The sequence below is a fragment of the Penaeus vannamei genome, chromosome 3 (assembly GCF_042767895.1).
Source record: "Penaeus vannamei isolate JL-2024 chromosome 3, ASM4276789v1, whole genome shotgun sequence".
Lineage (NCBI taxonomy): Eukaryota > Metazoa > Arthropoda > Malacostraca > Decapoda > Penaeidae > Penaeus > Penaeus vannamei.
Window position 1 is genome coordinate 50,572,808 of NC_091551.1, and position 19,094 is coordinate 50,591,901.

The 19,094-nt window shown below is 35.7% G+C and overlaps 1 protein-coding gene across 4 annotated transcripts in view; it reads right to left on the bottom strand.

Annotated features, from left to right (window-relative positions):
• Nucleotides 1-1,710: 1,710 nt before the first annotated feature.
• The window catches only part of LOC113826223 (uncharacterized), a 27,223-nt gene continuing 9,839 nt past the window's right edge, over nucleotides 1,711-19,094 (bottom strand). For 2 of the 4 annotated variants that reach the window (XM_027379092.2, XM_070114230.1), the window contains exons 5-17: nucleotides 16,070-16,543; nucleotides 11,660-11,971; nucleotides 9,805-9,885; nucleotides 8,190-8,279; nucleotides 7,870-8,046; nucleotides 7,537-7,707; nucleotides 7,171-7,243; nucleotides 6,384-6,506; nucleotides 5,691-5,863; nucleotides 5,333-5,477; nucleotides 4,366-4,471; nucleotides 3,986-4,165; nucleotides 1,711-3,284 (exon numbers count right to left, since the gene is read on the bottom strand). In XM_027379092.2, coding sequence (XP_027234893.2) covers nucleotides 3,281-3,284; nucleotides 3,986-4,165; nucleotides 4,366-4,471; nucleotides 5,333-5,477; nucleotides 5,691-5,863; nucleotides 6,384-6,506; nucleotides 7,171-7,243; nucleotides 7,537-7,707; nucleotides 7,870-8,046; nucleotides 8,190-8,279; nucleotides 9,805-9,885; nucleotides 11,660-11,971; nucleotides 16,070-16,543 — 2,109 coding nt within the window. In that variant the 3' untranslated portion in view covers nucleotides 1,711-3,280. Of the gene's footprint in view, nucleotides 3,285-3,981; nucleotides 4,166-4,365; nucleotides 4,472-5,332; nucleotides 5,478-5,690; nucleotides 5,864-6,383; nucleotides 6,507-7,170; nucleotides 7,244-7,536; nucleotides 7,708-7,869; nucleotides 8,047-8,189; nucleotides 8,280-9,804; nucleotides 9,886-11,659; nucleotides 13,085-16,069; nucleotides 16,544-19,094 lie in introns of those variants that run through there. The other 2 variants (XM_027379093.2, XM_070114246.1) reach the window with 2 other exon arrangements.

A 19,094-nucleotide genomic window follows, 5' to 3' on the forward strand; every position in this document is an offset into this window, starting at 1 on the left:
AGTCTGTGTAAAATACTTTGTTGCATCTGAATACTTCTGATATCTTTTAGAGACCGAGATCTCTTGACATTCAATGATTGTTTCTGAACCAAAAATAACCTTATTTGGAATATGAATCTGTAAAGACACATCCATTTTATGTCTGCAAATATGGTTATGCAATTATAATCACACATACACATCAAAATATTAAAAAACAATCAGGTGAAAGCAATGGAATGTTAAAAATGCTTCTGGAATAATAAAAAGAGGAACAACATTTTTTCAAATTTGCCTATTGTGATATACTGATATAATATGCTATGCCTATTAATATGAAATAAAATACTTAATAGTCCATACACATGATCACTGAAAATATAGTAATAATAACAATGATACAGTTATTGTCAAGAACCTCTCCCCCCCCACCCAATGATTATTAGTAATTGAACCATCAACTTAACACTATGATGACAGGGCCTGAATATTTTGTGATGTAATATTACGTAACGGTCTAGAATTTGTGGCTAGGCCTGAGCTGCATACAGCCAGCCCACCCATTGCATCACTGAATGGTAAACCAAAATAAACAAGAAACAATGCTCACGTGCATCCAACAATTACCATGAAATATAAGCAAGAGGATACGGATATATGAACTACAGCCACAGAATGAGGCTCGATTCACAAACCTTTACTTTTCATCGTATCATCAAAACATCAAAAGGCAAAATCACGTTGTATTTGGCGCAGATGGTATCACCTCTTCACTCCTCTCCTACTGCTAAACACCACAAAGCATAAGTCTAAGAATATTTTTTTTTCTCTTTTTCTTTTTTGATAAATGGAAAAATTGAAGATAATCCTAAATACACAAACCTTGAGACTGAGCTTAAACCATGGAAAAAAAACATATCACCTAATACTGCTACTCTTTTCTCAAACATTTGGCATGGAATGGCTGAAAAAGTGAAGGCGATAAAATGAAAAATGACACATCTTCATTCCGAACAATGACATCATTCAAAAATAAATCCTTCTCCAATTTTGTGACAAACAGGTACTTTGCTCAAACTCAGTGACTGACCTTTCTATTGTGAAATTAATAAATAACGTACTTCGGTATCCTAGCACTAATGAACATGCACGAGCCATTATTCCCTTTTTAGTCTTTACACACAAACCAAATCCTCAAAAGACAAGCCAACTACCCAAGCCATTGCAGATTTATTTCAAATCTTTGCCTTACCTTGCTATTAACTTCATACAAGACCAGTTAGGAAAAGAATTGACCAAAAACGCCGCAGATCTACAGAAGCACTCGAAAAGGCAAGCACACCATCCAGAAAGACTTCTGTGCCTATGACTTGTGCCGGCTAAGAACAGGAAGAAAGGGTATGAAACAACACTTAAGTACTAGGAGAGATACAGCCTGAACAATATCGGGGAATTTCACCTTGCAATTGGGCCTGAATCAAGTTTTTCCCAATTTGATTAAAAGAAATACAAAAATTTATGCGAGACAGGAAAACGTGTAAATGAGAAAAGAAGAAAAAATAAAAAATAAAAAAATAAAATAACAATAATAGTAGTAGTAATAACAAAAACATAGTAGTGGAAAAGATTAACATTAAAAATAGAAGAGATGCAGAAGCAGTTAATATCTTGTAGTAAAGTAGTCGCAACGGCAATAGCAACAGTAATGGCAACAGTAATAATAAAAAATAATTATCATCATAAATTTAATATTGAAAGTAAGCACTACAACACTGTACAAATTATTTTTCTCCTGTAAAATTAAAAAATAAATAAATAAACTAAACAGGAAATTGAACATTTTTAAGTTCTATGTCACACCAATATATTACACAGAAAAATAACAGAAAAAATTTACACAGGAAATTGACAGAAAAAATTCATGTCCCCAAAAATGTTAGCAGCTTTGGAATTAAATGCTCTACAAAAACCATGAGAAAGTAAAATTTATACATACATAAATATAAATATATATGTATATATACATTCATAAATATATCACTCACACATAAATACATATATACATATATATACATGCATACATTACATACATACATATACATGCTTGTTTATATATATATATATATATATATATATATATATATATATATATATATATATATATATATATATACATATATATATGAATGTCTATATATGTATGTATGATTGATGTATATATGTATATATGTATGTATGTATGTATGTATGTATGTATGTATGATTGATATGTATATGTATGTATATATGTAAGTATGTATGTAAGTATGTATGTAAGTATGTATGTATGTATATATGTATGTTGGTATGTATGTAGGTATGTATGTAGGTATGTATGTAGGTATGTATGTAGGTATGTATGTAGGTATGGATGTAGGTATGGATGTAGGTATGGATGTAGGTATGGATGTAGGTATGGATGTAGGTATGGATGTAGGTATATAAGTAGGTATGGATGTAGGTATGTATGCATGCATGCGTGCATGCATATACACATGCAAATTCTGAAAAAATACATTTCTTGTATCTCGAATGCACATGAAGTAGGAACACAGCTTGGAAAGTAAAACCTTAAATGCAATATCATAGATATGTGAAATACAATCTCTATGACACATTAGCAACAGGCTTCTTGTGTTACAATGAAGCAAAGCGTTTTCTTAAGAGAAATACCGAAGGAGACGGCATCCAATAACACTTTTGTGACTACTAACAGCTACAGGAAAATTTACCAAACTCATCCAGCCAAAGCAGTCTGTGGGTCATCACAAAAACTGGAGGTAAAGAGAGAACTAATCTTTCAAAATATACAGCATGGGTATCATATACATAAAGTGGTAACCAGTGTAATAAGATGAAAATGTACATACAAAGATTATGAATTCAGTATTCAAATAAATGGTCCCAAAGTGACTACCTCAGACAGGGATCCAAAAACAAAGCCAAAGTTGGTCCCGTATCCAAGCGCGGACGAAGGGGGTGATGTCCATAGCAGGACATTTACAATTACAGTGACTTTATGTACAATATATATATATGTATATAAAAGAAAGCAGACTAAGCATATCATAAAGAGTACATTTTTGTCTTTTTTAACGGATCCTTTTAGTGTGTGGATACAAATGCATGTATTCTGATTTCGGAGCAAACTGCGATAATTCAGTAATTCCAGTCCGAAGCTAAGGACTCGGAGGGCAAGAGCAGAAAACAATGGAGAGAAAATAGCACCTGACAGTGATTCACGGCTTCTCCACTTCATTTCTCATCTGTCCAAAAAGAAAGAAGAGAAAATTGTAATTCATACATTAATAAATATTACATAAACATTTAATTTAATGGAAATAAATATCATCAGTGTATCACAAAATTAAATGGATATTTTACAAAACCTTTTGTATATATAACTCACATACACACATATATAAATACACATACTATATATACATATTTACATATAAGTATACATGTGTTTAGATGCGTGTGCATGTGTTTCCTTTGCACATGTGAGTGCATGCATGTGCATATTCTAATTCTTTACATAGTCATCAGGTTTTTGTCTGTTGAAGTATAATCAGGATTATTCAATGAGTTACACTGGTTATAACTACTAAATACTGTACAATTTAACCGATCCACAGACGAGAACTTCTACAATTGTGAAAACCAACTGTCTGTGTTCACCATTAACCCATTTACAACGGGTGTCCCACATATCAGACACCCGGAAAAATAAACATTGCCAGGTCATTGTCAGTGTGACGGATTGGTGCTTGCGCTCCAATTCTGTCATGGGTCACGGCCAGCCCAGCGCGCCGATTTTGAAGCCGCTAGAAACTATTATTTTTGGCTTCAACATAAACCGGTGCTAGTGGGTTAATGTGCTTCACTTAACAACAGGCTTTTAAATTTTGAAAAAAAAAGTCACAACTTACTACCCACAAGACATGAAAGAAGACCCTCAAATCACCTTTTGGAAGAAAATATCTTTTGGTAATCTAATAAAAGTCCTTCGATAACGCGATTATGAAGCATCACATCTGTCATGAGGTCTTGGGCATTGGTGATTTTCGGCCAGAGCAGGCACGGACCGAACACGATGGCCAAGTTTGATATACTCATCCGATTCTCACTCTCGTATTCGCTAACTCTGTTACAAGGAAAGAAAGTTTTTGTCATAATCACTGGGAAAGTCAAGAGATATCCTAATAATTCTTGCATTAAGATAAAAATTCAAATTTGAAGAAAAAAGAAAGAGCAATAAAACGTATGACATACAATTTGCAGATGGTTATAGGATAAAGGATATAAAACTCAGCATGGAAATACATGTTCAAATATAAATCTTACCTTAACAAATGCTGCAACAAGACTCTCATGGTATCGTAGTTTTCCACAGGAAGCTGCCGCACTGCTTTCGTTAACTTTTCAACCTGTTGGTTCTTTTTCCGGTACTCTGAAAGTAAAATTCAAATTTCAAATTCAAATGCTCCAAAAAAATCAAAGATGACCAACTTATTCCTTCTCAAGCTTTGTTAAATAATGTCCATATACCTCAATTTACTGCAACCCTACATCAAATAATACAAAAGTAAACATTCCGGAAACAAAAACACGTAGCAACAGGTGGGCCGAGGGATAGCCTCTTTTCATAACATGCAAATCCAGGAAACAAGTACAATTTCTATTGTGCTTTAGAACCTAAAATCAAGTCCTTTAATTGTACCTGAAAGGGGAGGGGGCTACCAGTATGGCATGTGGTGGAAGCTAACTACGGGGTTTTACTTTGGTCTACGAATGATAAAAAGAGAACAATAAAAATCTGACACATAATGCAGCCTTACATGTGTGTTGCAAGCTACATACTTACAAGGATATAGGTATAGGAAAATGCCCCCACATCATTAAAAAAAGCAAACGTTACTGACCCCATCTCTTATCAGTACACGAAATAGTACCACTACATCACACAAATAAAACTACTATCTCCGACACTTGCACTTTTTACTGACGCAAGATTTACTTCACCAATAGCATGCATGATCATCACTTATCCCCTTCCCTTTTTGACACAGATATTCCAAACATGAAAGTTATCTACTTAATAAATTGACTAACAGCAATCTTGACTTTTCATCGTGAATGAAACTTACCACTCCCGGATTCACCCTTAAAAGGAGAGCATGAAAAAAAGAAATTATCAACGTCATTGATACACTGCAAACAAAGCAAGTAGGGGGGAAAAAAGGATCTTAAAGTCTCAATCCTTTTCTCGACCTAATAAAAACAAGCAGAAGCCCTCAAAAGACTACCATACCAGAGCCTGTTGCTTGAATGAAGTCCTGGTAATTGGCAAAGGGAATGAGGGGTTCCTTGAGCTCCCTGAAGAAGAGTTTGAGAGCCCCCGACAGGTTGTGTACTTCCTTCTCCCTGCTCAAGATGGTATAGTTCCTTTGCGCTACCTGCAAGTGCAATAACAGGCATGATCCATTAAGTAAAGTTGGGCAAGTTATAGAAGATATACTGCTTCTTCCGATACCAACAAAATAAAACCGTCCTTTAAATATTCACTTTTTCAATAATTATCATAAAAATAAAACTGTTGCCTTCAATCAAACATCACATACTGAGAGAGAGAGAGAGAGAGAGGAAAACAATCGCACAAAAAACCTCACCTCGTATCGAATTTTCTGGATCTGAGCAGCGTTACCAGATATCCTATACAGGCCATCAGTACGGAGATTCTCAACAGACTTTTCTATGTGATTGATACACTGGAGGACAAATATTGGTATCGCGGTCTTGTCTTGTAGGTGCAACTCTGATAATGTGCTACCAAAAACAGCCTCTGTTGATGAAATGATTCAGTAAAAATTTTCCCATAATGTTAGACAAACACATATTCAAGTTGACTGGAAACAGAAAATTCCTTTTCATTCTTTAATAAATGTATAAATATTTCCTGTTTTCTACCCTATGGTAAGAAATCAAGGAACGCTCACCCACACAAGTACACACAAATACTACATTGTACTAGAGCATAAGAATCACACACACAAAGTAACATTTTTAGATATCACTCTAATGATAAAAAATTGATAATAGAGTGATGGTGCAACATATTTTCTTTCCCTTTCTAGCTTTCAAATCCAAAAATATCCTGATTTGGTAATGAACAACATAAAAACAAATATATATATATATATATATATATATATATATATATATATATATATATATATATATATATATATATATATATGTATATATATATACTTATAACTATAGATATGAATAAAGATACAGAGATAGATATGGATACATCATCTTTCCCTTTCCTCCCTTAGAGAGAAAAACATTTATTTTACCTTTATAAATCCCTTTCTTTTCCAGCGTCTCCTTCAGCGGCCGTCTTTTGATGAAGTTCAGTAATTTATCAGTGATGCCCTTGCTGTCTGGAGCAAGTTGTTCAATACTGGCAGCCCGTTTCACTGGTGATGAGAGATAAAGTGTCAAAAATAGAAAACTGTATTCCCATTTCAGAGATCATCCTATCTCCAATCAAAATAATAACTTAACTTGTTGCAGCTCCTTTCTCTTCTACTCCAAATTTTTTATATTACCAACACTACAGAATAACAACTATGACCTTAATAACTATTCTAACACTATTAATGAGAAAAATGAAAACTAATAAAAACTAAGAATGCAGTAAAACAAAAACCACAATAACCAAACCACTGACTTGTACGTATACATCTTCAATATAAACCCAAATACCCCCAACAAACAAATGACTCCCGCCAACCAAAGGAAGTATCAAATTAAGTGGCGTGTGAATCAGCACAGCCAGAAACTATTAGTAAGAGAGGGGAGTTCCTAGAATTCACTGCCTATTCATTTCCTACGAGCAAGATAGGACGGTTACATCAGGGCATAAAGGCCGAAAATTTCTAAACTATTAATAAAGGTTTTGATGAGCTTTGGAGAGCAATGTAGTCTATACCCTATTTGGTGGTGAGCTTGTACTTATCATCTTTATCCTTTATCATTCTGAATGCCACACTTTTCCTGTTTCCTTTAAAAAATGTAATACAGTCCGCTAAGCCCATAAAATCATGAAGGGGGGGGGGGAGCAAACATAAACTCCCTTACTTTTCTCTGAGCCTTTCTTCCCTTTCTTTTCCTCCTTCTCTGCCACTGATGCCATATTCTGCTGCATCCCATCCTAGTAAAAAAAAATCATAAATTAAACATCAGTAAAATAAAAACAAACAAATAAAATCAAAATACATACATACATTTATACATGGATATATGCATACATTTATGCATATATATACACACACATATATCATAGACACAAACAAACACACATACACATACACAAGGCCAAACACATGCAAACTTGCCTGCATAAGGCCGCCCACATACAAACATACACTTGGGTGCACATACAGACACATACAAATAACAAATACTTTAATCAAGTCACAAAAATAACTACAACCACCCACTCACATGATCAACCAGAACTTTGTGCCATTCATTTTCAATGTCTCGATCTTCAAACTGAAGCAGTACTTCTGTGTCGTGGCCATTGCGCAATGCAATGACTTGCTGCCTACTTGTTTTCTTGTCATTAGAAAGGTCCAAGGAACACGGTGGAATAAAATCAAATATTTCAGCTTTCTGTAAAATATAAAGAAAATATATATCAAGTAAAAAAATCAATAAACAGTATGTTATTCTTAAAATTAATATCACACTTTTTCAGTCAATCATCCACATCTATTGCCAAAGTAATAACCCTAACCACCACTTCTAGTAGGGTAAAATCAACAATTATCTTACCTTGTCATCATCCTTCGTCTTTGAGAAGTGTATAAGTCCTTGTGATCCAGAATTGAAAGAACTGACAATGTAACGCGCATAGGAGGAGGTCCAATTTTTGCGCACCTTCTTTCCCTCTTTCAGAATGAACGTTCTCTGCAGGAATCCTTCTTTGACAATGTTCTTACTTAGCTCAGCCTGTAAAGGAAATGAACTTTGTAATTTTGCATATATAAAAATACCTACTCAGTGTAAATCTTCCAAATCTTAACTAAAATAATACCACACAAGTAATAAAAAGAGAAAGAGGAAAAATGTTCACTTTAACTTCCTATACCTACCAAGTTTTCAGTAACCAAGGAGACTCGTTGGCTCTCCAGAGTTGACGTCTGTTGGCCATCCCTTATGTCAAACTCATCAAAGGAATCAAGCTGAAAATTGGAGAAAAAAATGACTGCTTCATCCCAATCAACCAGAAAAAAAATATGCAAACATATATATACATATATATGTGTATATATTTTTTTGCCAACTATTCCTACAAACAGCTTTTCCATTCCTTCACCTGTACTTTATCATCTGTTGTAATGGACTTTTCTATTACTTCTAAGAACAAGCTTATCCACTTTGAAATCAATAGCCAAAAGCCATACTCCATCCCTTGAGGAGTGACCACATGCACAGAGAAATGCCCATTTCCTTCTGTCCTTAAAGCCGTAAATGGTATTAAATGTAAAAGTAATAAGCAATAAATAGTAAACTTACAGTAGATACAGTAAGATATCCTTCAGCCATGTTTCCATCACCATGAAGCACAAAAGAAAGGAAGAGTAAAGCAAACATGAATTCTAAGTTGCTGTAGCGTCTTAGCCTGCTAATGCTCGTCTAAGTTCAAGTGTTATAACAAAGGTACCCATTACATACATACAGTACATTAAATTTTAACAACTGAGTGTAAGCAGTTTGCTAAAGTAGTAATTCTACATCCAGCAAAAGTAACCAAGTTGTAAGGTTATTAACAAGTCTTAGACAATATACCCATACAAATTACAAACTACAAACTGGAGGTGGCCTTGGAAGTCATATCATACCTAAGGTCACTGATGAGCAAGTATGATATCAAATATGAATTGCTTGGTTGTATTTATGGCAACCAAACTTAATAACATCTCCCCTTCTTTAAAAATTCCTTACAACTTTACAAATATGCAAAATAGTTTTTAATGAAAGGAAAGCATTTACTCTTTTAATAAATCCTAACTACTTCACTTTTCCAATAGGAACAATGAATCATTTTTGCTTCCTAAAATCATTCTCATCCTCTTCTACACTATAGTGCCTAGCAATGAGTCTTTCAATTTCTAATCTTGATCCAGAAAAAACACCACAGAAAATGATAATGGAGACAAAAAAGGGGGAAACAAACAAAAAGTATATAGCAAGCTACCCTAAATTTAAGCTCCTCCATAAACCCAGCAACATTATTCTTCAAAGGCCTTTCCTCTCCACCGCATTTGTACATCAAGCTTGGAAATACATAGTTTCCCTTAGATATATGCAGACAGCATAATAACTGTAACAGCAAAATTCCTATTTGGCAATTCGTACACCTGCCAATCTACCATTTACAAATCTGATCCCACCTACACCTTTAATAATGTATTCAGATGCAAGCCAACTAAAAGATGGACAATCTCAAGTTTAAGAATAAAAATAAATTCATTGCAATATTTGAAACATTCTAACACCACCTCTGCAAGTGCTCAATGCATGCAAAACTGAACTTCATGATTTCAAGTTCAGAATACCTTAATGGAGAATGGAAATTAATATTCAAATATGAATTGCCTTGCTATCCGTTTTCCATCCACATACATCTTATGATTTGTGCATGCCCCTCCCACACCAAAGATCAAAATCAACGCACACATCTCAAGTGGTCAGGGCAAGACATACCTCAGGTAGCTTCCACTGACTCCTACTGCCATTCTCCTCATAGTAATAAATCTTCCCATCATCATTGTTAGTTGCGAGCCACTGTAAAGAAAGACCAGTGTTAGTTTGAGAAAGGGTCGCTTACGTCTTTGAAAATTCACTGTCTCATCATTTTTCTTTCTGAGTTAGTTAATATTTTGTCCTATAAATTCTTTTAATCACACTATTTGTCAAACTGTCAATTAATTATGCTCATAGAAAGGAGCAATATAAATATTCAAAGTCTTAATTCTAAATGGCAACTACAGAATCACGTAGAAGTTAAGGACAATTATTAATTTGTTTTGCAAGTCACGTGCTAATGAAACGTGTGGAAGCATTGCAAAGATAGTCCTAGTTAGTCAAGTTAAAGATATGAAGCGGCTACATCATCGTTAGTTTTTACAGAATAATCATTCAAATCATCAAAGAATATATACATCATAGTTTTGCAAGAACATTTTCTTTTTTATCAAATCAGAGCGGCTGCTGAAGATCTGTGAAATTTTGACTTAAAAACACATCTCATAAAGAAAATAAGTCACCTAAAATACTGTCTGTCAAATCAATATAAGTATCAGATGCTACTAACATTAGAAATCCACATATCTATCGCCTTTCTCAGTGTAGCATTCAGATAAAACATCATCTAAGTCATCATACCAAACTCAATGTGCTTATCCAATGGTTACTGAACAATATGTATAATAATGGTATATACCACCGAACACATTTTAAAATCCTATGTTTTCCTATACTGATATGCCTAAAACAGACAGACATACATAGTTATAAAGAAAGGGGCAGACATAAAATGACAATGCAGAATAAAAAAAAATCTGACTTCTGCTTTATTCAACCACATCACACAAAGTAGAAATGTCTTCCTCTTGATGACTGGGACCCCTTTCCCCATCCAATCCAATCAGAGAACACCTACTTAATTCCATATCATATTGTAGTGCTGGATAGCAGACGCTTCACTTTGAACAAGCAGTAAAGTTTCAAGTTGTATCATAATTCGCATGTGACAACCCTAGCAGAAAATTCTGCCTGGTGCACGGAAAGTCACTGGCAGTGTCCATGCTATATACCTAGAGTTGCATCCAGCTCACTCAATTTAAACTCCACTAACTTCACTCTAGAACATTATGCTACTGTCTACAAAATTCTTAATTACTTAAATAAATATCTGCACAGAATACAGGTCATGATATGAAGTGGACATTTTAAGTCTCTCGGAGAGTTTCTTTGAAAACTTCTGAAAAAATAATGAGTATCAATTCAATCTCTTATGAAAATATTTAATTGTTTAAGTTATCTTCAATACATACTATATACTTCATAGAAGGCAGTGATTTAGACCAGCTAAATTATAATCATTCTATACAGTTTTGCAAAAAGCTGAAGCATTAAGTTATTAGTTACTTAGTAGCAATATGCTGAAGATCAAATTCAGAAATAAGCTAATGTATGCTTAAAAGGTACTTTTTCCATCCATTTTGCTCTTTTGAGAAAAAAATAATAGTGCAATCAGGTTAGGAATTCGAGTCAGAGATTCATAGATCAATAAATAATATTGTAAATTACAGGGTTACCTTGGCTTAGATACCTCAGAAACTTTAAAAATACAGGCGGTATGCCAACTTCTGTAACTCCATTCTGAAATTACTAGCGTGCAGCATTTGTCAGGCGTTGTATAGACATGTTCATGGGGAATCTACCAAATTTGAACCATTAAAGTTATATTAGTTCATTCTTTAAACTTAATATTATTTAATCAGAAAAAAGTAGGTTCAAAATTGTTAAATTCACAAGTGCTAAATCTTTGAACTACCTTCTCAGAGTCAAGAGATCTCTTCAATTCCTTGTAGTGATCACTTCCAATCCCCAGACAAGGCAGGGTAGACGTCGATCCCTCTGTATCATCACTAAATGTGGATTCCTCCCTGTCAGAGTGTGTCCCAGAGCCATTATCTGGACTTAAGCAACGGGGGGACGGTGCGAAGAACCGCCTGGCACCCTGGCCAGAGGCGTCGTCCTCAGTGCCAAGCGCACGGGCACTTGCCTCACCACTCTCACTGGTGAGTGGCTTATCCTCTAGTATGGAGTCCTCTTCATCATGACTTATGAACATGGACTTCCTTACCTGAGATTTTGCAGAAAAACACGAATGAGGTTTGTTATCTCCTTCCTCTACCGCATGAACTTTTAAAGACACATCTTCTCTTAGCTGCTTGCTACTGGCATCTATATTTTGAGAAATATTATCTCTACTTTTGCAACTGTTGTCATTTAATCGCACTCGACACATGCTGGTGGCAAGTTCTTTCACAATTTGGTCATACTGATCTTTCGCAACTGGACTTATGTTTCCATCTAATAAATTTCCTTCACTCTTTCTCTTAGGCTGGTTAAAGTCTAACTCTAAATACTTCTTTCCCCTGCCCGTGTTTGCATGACGCAGGAGGAGGGAGTCTGGCTGAGGAGAATCAAGCACCGTCTTCTTTTCCTCCTTACTTCTGCTTATTCCTTCTTTGATATTGTCCAGCTTCAGATGACTGGTAGATTTATCACGTGTTTGCTGGTCTCTTTCTAAGTATCCAACAGGAGATCTCGGTGGGGTTGGAGTTTTTGGTCGGATTGAACTTGGAATCAGTGATGGATTTGTAATTGACTTTGATCGCCTGTCTTGCTTGGAATTCAGCTTTTCAGCTTTCAATGACTGATCACTAGTTTCCCGTAAAGCTGGTTTGTCCAGTTTCACACTCTCTGACTTACTCCTGGTATGTCCACGTGGTCTGGAAAAGCTTGAATTGTGACCAAATGTTGACATTCTTAGACCAGCTTCTGTTACTGAGGGCGTATCTGGTGGCGTCATAATGATACGAGCTGGACTGTTTGGGTGAGTTGGCGAAGATATGGCTATGACATCTGGGTCTCTTGGAAGCTTGTGGGACGGTTGCACTGAGAGCTTTGATTTCCGAGGAGGCTTCTGTGGTGGGTCTCTTCTCTCTGATAATTTTCTCTGTTCAGCTGGATTTGCTTCCTTTGCATTTTCTGCTGCATTCTGCTTTGCATCCTGGACTCCCTCACACTGTATTTCCGATGAACTGATCTGCCCTTCCACTGGACTGGGAGACTGGACTTCATACTGGAGGTCCTTTGACAAGTCCATAGTGCTCTGGTAACTTTTGCAAATGTATTCTTTGTCCTCCAGACTGGGTATGTCCACCTCGGTCACCCATGAAAATTTTTTAGGCTGGAAAACCACATGTTCCATCAAAGTAATTTTTTCATGACCATTACTCATGATCTTTTTATATAAAATTAACTTGATTCACCTGCAATTAACTTTCAAGAAAGCAAAAATGCTGTGCATGCAAAAATTCTCTCATATGTTTTTCAAGTTTTCAAACAACTGATAAAAATAATCAGCACACTGTAAATTTGTTGAAAATTCCAACACCACAATGATTCACTCTCATCTCCACACCAAGGATCGCTGGCTATGTTGGGTGCAAAATGCCTGAAACACGGATACAGCAACGGGCGTTCACAGGCATGTGTGAGGTATGGAGGCTGAGAGAGAAACAAGGTTGTTGTGGTGTGAGAGACTCAGTAATCCTAGCAGCACACACCATCCCTCCTGGGACTGGTCAGGATGTAGACAATAAGATCTCTCACCCAACACCGCCTCCTCCACGCAGGATAAAGTGCACTGCCACACTGTGCCAATATCGAGCATCCCCCAATCAGATGAATGCCCCAGTTCTTGGATCTATGGTAACTGAATATTCTGTAGTGTTAGGCAGTTGTTTTTTTATTATCCACTTGACAGGATACAGCTTACTCATGGTAGCAAAACAGGATATGACTTCCTCCCCAGGTTGAGCTGCCCAGTTTCCCAAATTTCTTCAGACAGTATTCCAAAATTACCTACCTGACATAACTCCATTAATATTTCTTCTTGATAGTAGTTCAAATTTTCCTTGAACAACAAACAGTGTATTCAACAACAATATCATATGCTTTAGGCAATAGTACATCTATAAACCACTGGTGAACGCTAACTTTTGGTGTGGTTTGGTTCACCCTTGTATCTCCGATTAAGGGAGATAATGTTATAGCTCCCGGAAAGCGCATAATTACACCTCACCACAAAAGCAATTAATGACTATTAATTTTCTGTACATGATAACACTCATCCTTCAATCAGCATGTGATCAATCTATTACATGATGTTATGTACAGGAGAAAAGAAAAAGAAAAAAAGGGAAAAAAAACAAAAAAAAAAACATAAGCAAAGACACTTACACACAAAATATGCAAGAACATACACCCAACCATCATCACTCACACACAGACACATACAGACACACATGTACGCAAACACACACACACACATGTATGCACACACACAGACACACAGACACACACACACACACACACACACACACACACACACACACACACACACACACACACACACACACACACACACACACACACACACACACACACACACTCACATGCGCACACACGCACACACACGCGCACACAAATGCACACACACGCACACAAATGCACACACACGCACACAAATGCACACACACGCACACAAATGCACACACACACAAATGCACACACGCACACAAATGCACACACACGCACACAAATGCACACATGCACACAAATGCACACACGCACACAAATGCACACACGCACACAAATGCACACACGCACACAAATGCACACACGCACACAAATGCACACAAGCACACAAATGCACACACGCACACAAATGCACACACGCACACAAATGCATACACACAAATACACACACAAATGCACATACATATGCACGTGCACATGCATACGTACATGCACACACAAAAACACACATATGCACACATGCATATACACGCACATACACACACACACACATAAACACACATACACACATACACACACATACACACACACACACTAACACACAAACACACACACACACTAACACTCAAACACACACACCCACACACTCACACACATATAAAAACATACACACACACACATATGCAAACACACACGCACACTCACACACACACACACACACACACACACACACACACACACACACACACACACACACACACACACACACACACACACACAACATAAGCTTGCACAGGCACAGGCACACACACACCCTTACACATGTAAATACATGCACACAGGCACATATTCATGTAGACAGGCACATACACAAGTGCACACAAGCATACACACGCACACAGTCACATATTCATGTAGGCAGGTACATACATAAGTGCACTCAAATATACACATGCATACAGGCTTACTTTCAAGTAGACAGGCATGCAACTCACGATGTGTGCCCCTATCTCAACGCTTTCTCAGGCCCTAAATAAGAACTAGGTAATGCTCACTTCCCCAAATCTCCCTGTCCACATGTAAGAATAAGTACAAGCACACACACAAGCACACAAATACGCATGTACAGGCACATACACACCCTTACACATGTAAACACACTCACACAGGCACACAAACATACACATGCATACAGGAATACATTCAAGTAGACAGGCTTGCACTCACGATGTGTGCCCCTATCTTAACTCTTACTCAGGCCTTAATTAAGAACTAGGTAACGCTCACCTCCAAAAATCTCACTGTACTGTACTCAAATGAACCCTTTCTCCCTCTCACTTTCTCCCTTACTCACACTTTATTCTTAATTTCTTCTCTTACACTTACCCTCTTTCCATTCACATGTACTCAACATCTACTTCTCTCTCTCTCTCTTTCTCTTTCCCCCTTTTTTATTTATTTATTTCTTCATTTTTAAATTACACTCATTCATACTGACTGATATCCTTGTTCTTACTCTTTCTCCCTGTACAGAATTTTCTTTGAAATGTCTTAAAAATTTAAAAAGAAAAGATTTAAGAGCTCTCTCATACAAAAACAATTTACCCACAATTAATACATTGGTCTTAGACAACTTTATCCTCTGTACTTCTTATTAATTACTCAGATCTACAGAAATCTGTTAAAACTGTAATTATTATTCAACACATTATGCATCACATGAAATCACTGATTTATCAACGACAAGGGAAAACTGGTGAAACAAATAAGTAAACAGACTGACTTAGTTGAATTAACAAACACAATACAAATAAAGCTATTAAACAATACAAGAAAAAAGTTTTGTACTTACTCTCTCTCCCGTGACCTGATTACAGAAATAAACCCTCTGCGTGAAGTTGTCAAACTTCTTGCTCCAGCCTCTGGGCGGGCTCATCTTGTATAGCGTGTCCAGCAGGGCAACGTTCTGGTCATCTGGGACATCTGGGGTGGTGGGGGTGGTAGGGGTGTTTGGCAATGTAGGTTTGGCACTGCTGGGCGGGACAAGGGGAGGGAGGATGTTCCTGGACGACTGGGAGAATAAGGGTAACGTGTGTGATGTCGCCAGAACTTGGTGGTGAATGTGTATGTTGGATGAAGAGGTGTGAGTCAGTGTGGATGAGTGGCCAAAGCCAAGGTATCCCCCACTGCCGCTTTCGGGCAAGGTAGCGTAGGACCTCGGCATCTGGGAGAGCTTGGGGGATGCAGGGTAGTCAATAGGGGGGCTCCTAGTCTGCCCCCTGCCGAGACTCCCTCCCCGGTTCTCTTGTCTGGCATGCGGAGGTACCTTTCCAAAACACAAGAAGGGAATATCAGGGTACGTTGAGGATCATTTATGTTGTACTCATTTTTCTTATTATTTCCCACACAAAACCTTATAAATGAGGTCCAGATAGGTACTTATTATGAGATATTACATATGATGTAAGGTGGGTTGACAAGATAAAATTACTTGCAAAGAAACCATACAATTTGCAAGAGTAAAATACTGAAAAGAAAAGAAAAAAGTGACCTCTACATATTTCTACCACTCTTAACAGTAATCATATAATTCCATACCTACAGAATGAAACATTACTTCTTAGCAAAATTCAAGCAGGATGTACCACACAAGCTATACATAAAATAGACGGGGATGGAAAAGTGAAATAAAACAGCATATTTCCCATATATGTACTAAAAAATGTAGCCTAAAACGGAGAAAAAATACATTCATATCAACCTTGCAAAATATATCTTTTTTAAATCCAAAAAACATGACCAATTCAACTCGTTCCATAATGTCATTCCCCAAAATGTGTTTTATGAAACTGCTTTTATCAACATTTAGGGGAAAAACAGACACATAAACAGCCAGCCAGACAGAGAAACAGCCAGCCAGACACACACACACGCATGGACACACACACACACACACACACACACACACACACACACACACACACACACACACACACACACACACATAAAAACACACACACACAAAAACACACACACATACATACACACACACACGCATACACACACACACACACACACACAACACGCAACACGCAACACGCAACACGCAACACGCAACACGCAACACGCACCACGCAACACGCCACACACAACACACAACACACAACACACACACACACACACACACACACACACACACACACACACACACACACACACACACACACACACACACACACACACACACACACACACACAAAAGCACACACACAAACACACACACACACAAAAACACACACACACACAAAAACACACACACATACACAAAAACACACACACACACACAAAAACACACACACACACACACACACACACACACACACACACACACACACACACACACACACACACACACACACACACACACACACACACACACACACACACACACTATCCCACTAGTAACATGATCTTAGGTTCTGTTGTGCCCTGTGATGTCTCAAATTACTTTCCTCGTATTTTCATCTTGTCCACTTGAGGTCCATCCTACATGGGGAGTAGCTAATGTTTACGCAGCTGATACACCATACTTGATCCTTACGGCATTGCTGTTCAGTTATGTATAGGTTCCCTTCGGATGTACAGCTTTGCTCTCATGTATTAATCAAGAGTTACATTACCACATTTTCCTATGTTTTCTATTCGTTTTGAAATTCACAACAGAAATTTGAGGACTATACACAAGTTTGCATACTAATTGAAACTAAAATTGATTAACTAAATTGTAACTATTTCTCTTATGCTTATACTATTAATATTACTATGTAGTAGTACCCGTACCAATACCAGTACCTACCAGTACCATTACCACTACCACTATCACTACCACTATCACTAATAATAATAATAATAATGATATTAATAATATTGATAATGATATTGATAATGACATTGATAATGATATTGATAATACCTATAGCACCAACAATAATACTAATAACACTAATAACAATGACAATAATAATTGTAATGATAACGATTATTATAATAATGATAACGATTATTATAATAATGATAATGATTATTATGATAATGATAATGATAATGATAATGATAATGATCATGATCATAATCATAATAATAATTATCATCATCATCATCATTATCATCATCATAATAATAACAATAATAATAACAATAATAAAAATGAAAACAAAAATAAAAAAATAATAATGGTAACAACAAAAAAAAATAATAGTTATAATAACAGCAATAGTAATAGCATTAGTAAGAGTAAGCAACAACAAACATAAAGATCATCATCACAACAATAATAATAACAATAATCATAACAATAATAAGAAGAAGAACAATAAGAATAAGAACATTAATAATATTAATAATATTAGTCATATAGATAATGATAATGATAATAAGGATAATAAAGATGAAAGATGAATAATGATGATGATAATGATGATGTAATAATAATAATAATAATAATAATAATAATAATAATAATAATAATAATAATAATAATAATAATAATAATAATAATAATAATAATAATAATAATAATAATAAAAATAATATTAATAATCATAATAATAACAATAATAATAATAATAATAATAATAATAATAATAATAATAATAATAATGATAATGATCATAATGATAATGATCATAATGATAATGATAATAATAATAATGATAATAAATATTAATGATGATAATGATAATGATAATGATAATGATAATGATAACAATAATAATGATAATAACAATAATAATGATAATAACAAAAACAATAACAATAACAATAACAATAATAATAACAATAACAATAATAATAATAATAATAATAATAATAATAAT